Source organism: Chiloscyllium punctatum, chromosome 35, assembly GCF_047496795.1.
Source record: "Chiloscyllium punctatum isolate Juve2018m chromosome 35, sChiPun1.3, whole genome shotgun sequence".
In the NCBI taxonomy this organism is placed as follows: Eukaryota; Metazoa; Chordata; class Chondrichthyes; order Orectolobiformes; family Hemiscylliidae; genus Chiloscyllium; species Chiloscyllium punctatum.
The window spans coordinates 6,744,900-6,756,663 of record NC_092773.1 but is presented as its reverse complement, the minus strand read 5'-3'; the positions used below and the strand labels follow the sequence as shown (position 1 = coordinate 6,756,663).

General features: G+C 44.4%; 1 protein-coding gene across 2 annotated transcripts in view; it reads left to right on the top strand.

Moving 5' to 3' along the window:
- The first annotated feature begins 8,867 nt into the window (after positions 1–8,867).
- Positions 8,868–11,764, top strand: part of xpo7 (exportin 7) — a 105,069-nt gene continuing 102,172 nt past the window's right edge. The window contains exon 1 of one of the 2 annotated variants that reach the window (XM_072553882.1): positions 8,868–8,958. In XM_072553882.1, the coding sequence (XP_072409983.1) occupies positions 8,941–8,958 (18 nt within the window). In that variant the 5' untranslated portion in view covers positions 8,868–8,940. Of the gene's footprint in view, positions 8,959–10,416; positions 10,471–11,764 lie in introns of those variants that run through there. The other variant, XM_072553881.1, reaches the window with a different exon arrangement.

Sequence of the window (11,764 nt, the reverse complement as noted above, 5' to 3'; positions counted from 1 at the left end):
ACCCTTCCTATTCATATACCTATCCAAATGCCTCTTAAATGTTGTCATTGTACCAGCCTCCACCACTTCCTCTGGCAGCTCATTCCATACACGAACCACCCTCTGTGTGAAAAAAAATTGCCCCTTAGGTCTTTTTTATATCTTTCCTCTCTCACCTCAAACCTTCGCCCTCTCATTCTGGACTCCCCCACCCCAGGGAAAAGACTTTATCTATTTACTCTATACATGCCCCTCATGATTTTGTAAACCTCTGTAAGGTCACCCCTCAGCCTCCGTCCTCCAGGGAAAAAAGCCCCAGTCTATTCAACCTCTCCCTGTAGCTCAAATCCTCCAACCCTGGCAATATCCTTGTAAATCTTTTCTGAACCCTTTCAAGTTTCACAACATCTTTCCGATAGGAAGGAGAGCAGAATTGCACGCAATATTCCAACAGTGGCTTGACCAATGTCCTGTACAGCCACAACATGACCTCCCAACTCCTGTACTCAATACTCTGACCAATAAAGGAAAGCATACCAAACGCCGCCTTCACTATCCTATCTACCTGCAACTCCACTTTCAAGGAGCTCTGAACCTACACTCCAAGGTCTCTTTCCTCAGAGCTCAGACAGCACTGCATTCAGCTCAGGCTGACATCTTACATCATTAACCCGCCTGCTTCAACTGTTAAAATTCCATTGGAAAGGAATCTTCTTTTCAGGCAGCCTCGTGGGATTCAGGATCACCCACTTCCACTCTGTGCACTAAGTTCTGAGGAAGCAGATGATCAGTGTGTTCTGAAGGACCTGCAGATTTTGACACTTTGTGAGTCTGTTGGTGCTCTGAGTGTCTGGGATGTGAATTGTTGTAGGGTTTAGGCACTCGATCTGATGGTTTGGCTTCAGCTTTCCGTGCTCCTGACATGGTTTCCTGATGTGCCATAGAATGAATCTTCTGCCAACCCTTCAATGGGCAGAAGCCAGAGACTCCCACACGAGGCAGAGGAGATGATAGCCAGTTCAGGAAGGCTTTACGACATTCCTGAGGTGTTTTCTCTGTCATCTTGGGAATCTCTTGCCATGGCGGTTTTCCAGATGGAGCAGTTGCTTCAGGAGGAACACATCCCAGTCTGTGGAGCTGGTTTGCAGTGAGGAGCACCTAGGCATGACTTGATTTGATTTATTGTTCTCATATGCACCTTGATTCAGTGAAAAGTTTTCTTTTATGTGCAGTACAGGCACACCTTATTATACCATTCAAAGTGTATGAGAGTAATAGAACAGAGCCAAGAATACAATGTGATGGCTGGGGAGAAGGTGTGCAAACAACAAGGTCAACATTAAATTGAGAGTTTGAGAGGTCCATTCTAATAACAGTGGGGAAGAACCTGCTCTTGAATCTTTCGGTATGTGTGTTTAAGCTGTTGTATCTTCTGTCTGTTGGAAGAGGTTGGAAGAGATGATAACTGGGATAAGAGGGGTCCTTGATGACATTGGCTGCCTTTCCGAGGATGGAAGGTTGGCTTGCCTGATGGTCTAGGCTGTGTTCAAAACTCTCTGCCCTTTCTTCCGGTCTTAGGTGAAGCAGTTAGTGTACCAAGTCATGATCTAACCTTACAAACCAGTCTACCATGTAAAACTTTGTCGAACGCCTTGCTAACGTCCATGTGGACTGCTCTACCCTCACCGATGTTCTTGGCCACTTTGTTGTGGAACATGGTTCCCCACACCCAAACCCATGCTGACTATTCTGAATCAGTCCTTACGTTTCAAAATGTATGTAAAACCTGTCCCTCAGAATCCTCTCCAACAACTCACCCACTGCTGAAGTTGTCTTTATCTGAGACAGATTTGCCATCTTTGTGGTTCAGTTGGTTATTTTGGTGTTGGTGACAGCTTGTGGTATAGTTGGGCTTGACTTGCTCATTTCCCCTCAGGCTGTGACAATACTCAGGTGCTGGGGTCTGGTCAGGGATGCTGGCTTTTCCACTCGCTGCTATATCTCCCACAGTCCCTCCAGATGTAGCCTGGGATCTTGTTGGCCAACACGCAATTCCCCATCAAGTCCCTGGCACTACCTCCCTCATGGTGCTTCCTGAGTTGCTTGAGACAAAGTATTTGGAGTTGAGAGTATGGTACTGGAAAAGCACAGCTGGTCAGGCAGCATTGAGGAGCAGGACAATCGATGTTTCGGGCATAGACCCTTCATCAGGAATGAGGCTTGTCGGCTGGGGGGCTGAGAGATAAATGGTGGGGGGAGTGGGGTAGGGTTGGGGGAAGATAGCTGAAAATGCAATTGGTAGATGAAGGTGAGGGAGAGCAAGGTTTGTGAAGGTTTGTAGCTCAGGTTGAGGTTTAGGGTGTAGGTTTGCTCGCTGAGCTGTAGGTTTGATATCCAGACGTTTCATTACCTGGCTAGGTAACATCATCAGTGGCAACCTCCAAGTGAAGCGAAGCTGTTGTCTCCTGCTTTCTATTTATATCTTTCTCCTGGATGGGGTTCCTGGGGTTTGTGGTGATGTCATTTCCTGTTTGTTTTCTGACATCACCACAAACCCCAGGAACCCCATCCAGGAGAAAGATATAAATAGAAAGCAGGAGACAACAGCTTCGCTTCACTTGGAGGTCGCCACTGATGAGGTGAGGGAGAGGTTGTAGGTTGGAGAGGAGGGTGGAGCGGATAGATGGGAAAGGTGATTGACAGGTCAGGAGGGCAGTGCTGAGTTGGAGGTTTGGGCCTGGGATAGGGAGAGGTGTTGGGGCTGGAGGAGGGGAAAGTCATAGGGAGGGTTTCAGGGCTGGACAATGTAACAGATTACGAGGGGTGTAGTGCATGTGCACCATTCTCCCAAGTAACCTTTTGCCTGTATCATTTCCCATCTCTCCCTAAACCATTTCCCTGTGCTGATACCATTAACTAATTGAACCATCCCTTCACAATGAATCAGTTGCCTGTCATTCCTAACTATCCTCTACCCTTCATGGTTCATGTCCCAATCCATGCCACCCTGTAGCCATGGCTCTGTATCAGATACCAGATCATACTGTTGTTCTCTCAGTTCATCTGTTGTGTTCAAAAACTGTTGAATTCAGATTTAGTGTCTTTAATTCTTTTATTCTTCTTCTAACTTTGCATCTATTGGTTTCCTTGTAGATTTCCACTGTCTCTCTCCCTTCCTATCATGGTCCATTAATCAATTGCCACATTGTTATCTTTTTGTCTGGTGTTGGTTCTCCTCTCTGATTTGCCACATCTTCCCCAATTGGATGCCACTGTTCTTCCACTGTTTATTTGACAAAGGGAGGTGAAGGATGGTGATATGAAGGTGCAGGCTCAAGCAGGAGGCTGATTCACACTTCCCTTGGCATGATAGAAGTCAGATATTTCAAAACGCTGCTGCCAAGGTCTCAGAGCTTCCTTCTATGCCCATGGAATAGGCACAAACCTCAACCACCTGCCTCTCGTGCTTCCGACCTCCCTCTTTGAGAAGCTTTCGGTTTGTTGATAATTTGTTTGGTGTCTCAGTTTTTGATTGAGAAGACTCACCTGAAGGGCTTTGGGACATTGGAGAGTGCTCACCTCTGTCTGTGATGTTTCTGGGCTCTGTACACAATGATGTCTGCAAGGTGAAAGAAGGCTCTGGCTCCCTCTCTGGCCAAGCTGTTCACCTGCTCCAGTTGTCTTCCTGGCATGCTGCCCAGGTCTGTTGTATTCTTTCATGGGACATTATCATCACTGGTCAGGCCAGCATTGATCACACATCCCTGGCTGGCCTGGGCAAAGTGATGGTAAGTTACCTTCTTGAACTGTTGCAGTGTCAGTGTGTAGATACACAAACAATTCTGTTAGGGATGAAACTCCAATGGCAATGACATTGAAGGAACAATGAGACTTTTCCAAGTCAGGGTGGTGTGTGGTTTGGAGGGGATTTCACCGATTCTTACCAGGTTTTCCCAATGTTTTCGACATCATCTTTTTCCTCATCCTTTCCAAATCTGCATCAGTTTGAACCTCTGAAAACTCATCTTAAAGTATATGGCATGGGCTGAATGGCTTGTTTCTATCCTGTACGTTCCTGTGACTTGATGAAAGCAAAACAGATCAATAAAAAAAACTGAATGAATCTCAATGACTTGAGTTCCAGTAAGAAGAAAATCAACTTTAAGAATGTGCTTTATAGTGAGTGATGCACCTTCGTAACAACTTGGAGAAATTTCAGGAAAATATGTGTCTCTAGTGAAAAACCTGGAATACATAGCTGCTGTATGTTGGCATCTCTTCTTTGTGATACAGAATGTAATTGGGATCTCAGGAAATTAATATAACCCTTCATTCAGCTGTAGCCAGTGGATATCATTCACTGATATCAGACAACGTGAGGCCCCCAGCTGTTTGATGCTGTGAATCAGAATAAAGAATAGAACACTCTCTCACATTGCTGGACACAAAGGTTGTGTCAGCAGCATCAGGGGTCACAAGTTTCCACATGGCCGTGTGGTATGCGCCCTCCACCAGAACACTAGACCGACACTGGGCTTTTGACCTGTTGCTTTCTTCATCCATATTCAAGGTTGAAGTAGAGTCATATCAGACTTGAAACAGTCACTGCCTTTCTCTCACAAAAATGCTGTCAGACCTGCTGACTTTTTCCAGCAATTTCTGTTTTTATTTCAGACACCAGCCTGCTTTGAATCTACAAGAAGAAAGCAACAAGTCGACAGCATGTTATTTTGGATCTTCAGCATCCGCAATGCTGGTGTCTGTTCTGCTTTGCTATCCTTCACTTCGGCATCTCCTTACCTCCCTTTTCATGCACCCACAGCTGGACATCTATTCTCTCTCATCAAAACAGAAAGTTCCTGTTGTCTGTTCCTGAATTTGCAATTGAAAAGGAGGAGAACTTGCTGGACAACCCAAGGAAATTAGCAGCAGATTACGAACAGTGACTGAATAAAAATAATCTCAGTAAAACAGCAGTCATGAGGTAATAATGGAACTTCAGAGTGACAAATCCCCAGGACATGACTGTTTCCATCCCAGTGTGTTAAAGGAAGTCGGGGGGCACACTGCAGATGCCCAACTATCATCTCTCAGAGTTCCCCAGATACAGTAGTCATCTCTATGGATGGGAAAATTGCACGTCACTCGCCTTTTTAAAAGAATGAAATATTGGAAAACCAGGGAATCACAGACCAGTTAGTCTAACATGTGTGGTGAGGAAATAGTTGGAGTCTTTCATCAACGAAGGAGAACTACAAAAACGTTCAGTTTATCAGGAAGAGTCAGTGTAGACTCATGACAGCTAGGTGATCCTAGACAAACCTCAGGGAATTTGTAGAAGATGTGACAAAGATCATGGGCAGGAGAATGTTTGTGGATGTTGTTTAGATGGACTCCAAAATTAAAACATAATGTTTAAAATGCACAGGACATCAGTATGACACTGAATTACAACTGGAGTGCTCCCCCCCATTCTTATTTCAAGTGAGCCTCTTTCCAATTTACCAAAATTTATTTTTCTCTAACCTGCAGGCATGCACTGACTACTTTCAGAGTGAATCTGTGACAATTGTCCGTTTATCACTCTAATTGCAAAGATCTATCCTCACTTTAAACAGTGCTGTTGTCGTGTGCTTGAGCACTTCAGAGCTTTTCAGAAGCCACACTATTCATTACTATTACTGATAATCTCAAGAGAGGTAACTTCACAACACCTGATTGGGTGTTCACTATTGTTTGACCGGATCAGGTAAAAAATCAACCACTTGGTGACGACATTATTTCCAGTTAACCTTGCGTCATGCAACACTACATGAAATTAACACATTCCCCTGTGGCAAACTTTGGAAATCTCTTTGTACAGATCTCCATCTCTCTCCACTCTCTCTTCCTCGAAGATGCTCCATTAAAATGAAATCTAGTCAAGAATTCAATCCCCAGTCCTAATATTGTTACACACTTTGCGGGGTAGCCATAAACCAAGATAACAAAATATGTTCAATGATATTCAAATTCAGAAATTACCAACAAACTTGCAGCCTTCATTTTGACACAAGTGAAAATCAGTGCAGATTATACATGAATGAAGAGGCTAATGATCCTCCAAATAAGAAGATAAATTTCACTTTCAGTAAAACGAAGATCATTTTTTTCCACAACCGCAAATGTTCCCCCTCAGCATTCAGGACGTACACAGCCGCACAATTCCACAATCTTCTCTCATCCATGCAGGGTGGGGGAGTTCAAAACTCAGGGGCATACTTTTAAGGTGAGAGCAGAAAGATTTAAAAGGGACCTTTTTTTCACACAGAGGGTGCTTCATGTGTGAAATGGACTGCCAGAGGAAGTGGTAGAGACAAAAAACCTGCAGATGCTGGAATCCAAGGTCGACCAGCAGGAGGCTGGAAGAACACAGCCAGCCAGGCACCATCAGAAGGTGGAGAAGTCAACATTTTGGGTGTAACCCTTGTTCAGGATGACAGTGGTAGATGCAGGTACAGTTCAAACATTTATAAGACATTTGGACAGGTATTTGAAAAGGAAATGTTTAGAGGGATTCAGGCCAAAAACAGGGAAATGGGATGAGTTTAGTTGGGAAACCTGGTCAGCGTGGACGAGTTGGACCGAAGGGTCCATTTCTGTGCTGTATGACTATATGACTTCCAGAAAAATCTCACATAAGGTAATGTTAATTAAAGCCCATGGAATTGCAGTGTATTGCTGAAATAGCTGAGAAATAAGTTGAGTGGCAGGGATAATGGGGAGGTACTTAAATTGGCAGTATGTAACAAGTGGTGTCCCACAGAGATCTGCATGAGGGCCTCAATTATTCACATAACAGGGGAGCCCTGATTTAGAATGTCCCACTGACAAACACATATGCTTACAAACATGATCCCATGCAGGGGTGTAATTTTAAAGATATGAGATATGAACATTTTTGAATGGTTACTTTATACTCACCTGCATTGTGTTCTGACTCATGTACAAATGGACTTGGAAACAGACTTGTTCACAACCCAGGCATGGCTTGTATTTATTCATGATTTGTGTAATGGTCTAGAAAGTAATTTCACCAAATTTCCTGATGACACAAAGGTTTACAAGATTGAAACCTGGACTTTTGGGGGAGACTTTGTGAGGCAAGATTGTATAAATTAGGTCTTTTTCTCTCGAATGTGGAAGGTTGGGGTTGATCTGACCAAAGTCTTCACTTTAACAGAAAAAGACAGGGTAAACAAAGATAAACTTTTCCAAAGGTTGGTGATTCTTGAACTTAGGGCATAGTCTGAGAACCTGGGTCAGACCATTCAGGAGACACAAAAACAGACGTTGCTGGAAAAGCTCAGCAGGTCTGGCAGCATCGGTGAAGAGATCTCAGAGTTAACTTTCCAGCCCGGGGAGCCTTCCTCAGAACAGAAGAAGTTCTGAGGAAAGGTCAGTGGACCCGAAACATTAACTCCAGCAACCACAGTTCTTTCAGTTTTCATTCAGGAGGGATGTTCAGAAGTATTTCTGCACAGAAAGGGTCAGAAAGATTGAGAACTATTTTCCACAAACTGCAGTTGATGCTGGATCTGTTCATATTAAATCCAAGGTAGATTTATTTTTGTTTAGCAAAGGTATTAAAGAATGTGTGCCAAACGCAGATATGGTGTTCAGCCACAGACCAGACATGATCCCATTGAATGGTGGAACAGGCTTGAGGGGCTGAATGGCCTCCTCCCGCTCCTTTGTTCTGAGGATGAAGCTCCTTCTGTTACTGCTGAGATATAATTGCAGTCTGCACTGGAGAAACTCACTCAGACTTCTGCCTCACGAGGGCTTCCTGATGAAGGGCTTTTGCCCGAAATGCCGATTCTCCTGCTCCTTGGATGCTGCCTGACATGCTGAGCTTTTCCAGCACCATTCTAATCTTGGCTCTAATCTCCAGCATCTGCAGTACCCACCTCTGCCTATTGTTTACCCCTCCTGACTCACCCTGCACCTCAATGATATCATCCCAACCTTTCCCTGCCACAAACAGTTTTGGAGAAGGGGCAATGGATCTGAAACGTTCTGTTTCTCTCTTTCCAAACATACTGCCAGACCAGCTGAGTTTCTCTCATACTTTATGTTTTGATACTACCCATGTGTTGGATTTTTTTCCCCTGTTTATATGCTGAATGCCTTTTTGTGTGTGTTCCGATTAGATGCACAAGGTGCCTGTTCAATGCACACACCCTGAACTGGGTGAATATATTGCTGCTGCACAACTTGTAACAATGATTTGGAGGTGCTGGTGTTGGACTGGGGTGTACAACATTAAAAATCACACAACACCAGGTTATACCCAACAGCTTTATTTGGAAGCACTAGCTTTCGGAGCGCCGCTCCTTCATCAGATGGTTGTGGAGAATAAGATCGTAATACACAGAATTTATAGCAAAAGTTTACAGTGTGATGTAACTGAAATTATATCTTGAAAAAGACCTGGATTGTTTGTTAAGTCTCTCGTTTTTTAGAATGACCATCTTGAAAGAACTGAAACCAGCACAAATCATTCTAAAAGATGAGAGAATGAACAAACAATCCAGGTCTTTTTCAATATATGATTTCAGTTACATCACACTGTAAACTTTTGCTATAAATTCTGTGTCTTACGATCTTATTCTCCACAACCAACTGATGAAGGAGCAGTGCCTGGAAAGCTAGTGCTTCCACATAAACCTGTTGGACTCTAACCTGGTGTTGTGTGATGTTGAAAGTTGCAACAACGTGCTGGATCACGTGATCAGATCTGAGTGGGGGGGGAGGAGTGGAGAGATCTCACGCAGGCGCGTCGGGGGTGAGCCGGCGGCCGTCGTCCGGCGCAGGCGCACGGCCGGCGGGGTCGGGTCACTCGCGGTTGGGGTGGGCGAGCGCGGCGGGGAAGAGTCAGTGCGCAGGCGCGTGGCCGCGGCCGAGCATGAATGGAGGAAAATGGCGGATCATGTGCAGGTACCAGGGATGGAGCCGCTGGCCGTGTGTGGCGGGGAGAGAGAGAGGGAGAGAGCCCCGGGATGGGGTTGTTGTTGTTGTTGTTGTTACCGCTGGTGGTGGAGAGAGGGGGATGAGCTGTGTGTCCTGTGGGGGGTGGGAGGCGGGCACGTGTCGGAGGGGGAGGAGAACCCGCGGTTGGTGCCGCCGCCGCCGCCGCCTGAGGCTTGTTCTGAGCAGCGGGCCCGGGGAGCGGGTTGCTAGGGGTAACCGGGCCCCGGATATGGGCTCCTCGAAACCGCGCCGAAGCTGATGTCAACAAGTAACAGGGACTGCTGCTGCTGCTGCTGGTGCTGGTGCTGGTGGTGCAGGCGCTGGGCCTTGGAGCTGGTCAGCTCTTCTTACAGCCAGCCTCCATTCTTCAACTGCAGCAACACACACACACACACACACACACACAGAGGGGGGCAAAAAAAAACACCCCAGCTTTCTCATAGTTTATATTCCAGAATAAAATCTCATCCTGCTGCTGCATTGCCAGACAGTGCTTGGGTTTTTATTTTTGTTTTTGCATACACTTCCCTCTCTCATTTTCTTTTTTTTGCATTAAACCAGAAAGGTTCGTTTGCCACAAGGTTGAACGCGTTTGAAATGCAACGTGGTGACTAATGTTTTCGGGGTCCTTGCAAACTAACTTGATTCCCGTTGCTGCATAAACGGTGCAGAACTGGGAGGTTTAATGCATCGCGCAGAGCCGCCAGTGTTGCATTGTCACCTGAGCTCGTTTTGACGTTGTCACTTGTTTTGTTTGAAGGCAAGTTCTTTCTCTTCTGAATGCAGATTGTTGATTTGTTATTGGACGGTTCTGAATTGGCTTGAATCTCTATACAGGAAAAAACCGTCGGCCATCAATATGATGTTTCATTAATATTTCAAGGATATTCACGATTTTATCACTTCCTTATGGCATGTGCAACTTCCTTTGCTTCCACCTTGGCATTCCAGCTCTGACTTTCCTTTTGCTTTTATTTTCCATCTCTGCTGTACATATCCAAGCTACAGTTCTCGTTCATTTCCACCTTTCTCCTGTCTGTTAGTTATTTTACTCACTCCCTTGAGATATGATGAAAATGCCTTTACAGAAAGAAAACAATTATCATATCAAGTTGTCCCTCATTTGCAGCTACTATGAGTATGTTCCAGCTCCTCCTCTTCCCATGTTTGGTCTTGTGTTTAAAAAAAATCCACTTCTCAATGATGAGCCGATTTTGTGTCTCGTCTTTTGTCGCCAGTGTCTTTTCACTGATAACTTGATCTTCTGTTCCATCTTTCACTTCTACTGAAGTTCTATAAGATCTACAATGAACATTTGTACCAGAGGAGCTGAAGTATTCGTGTTTATACCTGTTGCTTGGAAGATGCTGGCTGTCTTAAAGATTTTTTTGCTGTTATTTTGATTTGGCAACTGTTGATGAACAGCCTTATTTGCCTGTAATGATCCCTCAACAGATGAGAGCAATTGGCATGTTCCCTGTGAGTATAAAAACTAGTTTGTAGTTTTGCAGTAAACTTTACCTGTTCAACTTAGTTTGTGCACTGATAAGTTGAATGAATTATACCTTTTTGCTTTTTTGTTTACTTATATTTGCTGTTTCCGAAGTTACTAAAATTGTAATCAATTTGCATTGATTGAGCTTGTGTTTTGCTTATGTGGAAGTCTGTTCGGAAAGTTTGTGCAGTAAAATCTAGTTTGGCTTGTTTATTAGATCACTGTGTTACAGTAGTTGTGGTGATCTGTATGTTTTGATTTGCTTTGTCACCTGAAACCAAAGAGATTTGCTGATTTGTCCTGAAACTTGTCTTTTTTTTTAGAAAACGCATTTCTTTTCTCATGGTAGGTGTGTTTCTGATATGGCTGTGATCTATTACCCATCCATGAAAGACAAGAACTTCTCCTTGGCTCATTAGAGCCCTGATGGTGCTTTCAGCCAGGAGCTCCCGAATATGTTGCCATGTCCAGTGAATGAATTGCCAATTCCACGTTGGGTCCCATTGATCTGTGTTACTGCTGTTACTCTTGTTGCTGGGCTGCTAGCTGCTGGTCATCACTGAGTTCAGTGTTATTGGTTGTGGTTGTAATTTTGTCCCAACACCACCTCAGAATCTTGCAAGCTTTTCTTCTGTAACTTCATTTTTCTTTGATGAACCAAGCACATGAATCACTTAGGAATTGATCACTCACCAGAAATGAGTTCCTGATATGGAGAGTGATTGGAGTGTTGCATTTGCTGCCCCGAAATGTAAGAAATTGTCCAGGAGCCAAGGTGCTCATTGAGTTCAGGCTCATGAATGTTGTACTGATTCCTTGGAGGTAAAGTGTGTCAAACAGTTCGGTACATAGATTACTTCACATCATTAACCTTGAGGAGGATTGTCAGTTCACAACGCTTCACTCATCACAGTGAGGATCTGGGCCCCCAGTGATTGCTTGATGGAAAAGTAGAGGCGTGTTTTAGATTTTTGGAATGTGATTGAAAGAGCTGCTCTTGATTCTCCAAGACAGCAGTGCAGTTTGTAAGGTATTGTTATCTTGTTAGGTTAATCCCTCAACCCCTGCTGAAAGTACACCATTGCAGCAGCTGGACATGTGCAAGACCAAACGTGGGAAGAGGAGGAGCTGGAACATACACGTAGTAGCTGCAAATGAGGGACAACTTGACATGATAATTGTTTTCTTTCTGTAAAGGCATTTCCATCATATCTCAAGGGAGTGAGTAAAATAACTAACAGGCAGTGACTCGGAGTAAGTTGTATTTTCAACTTCAGG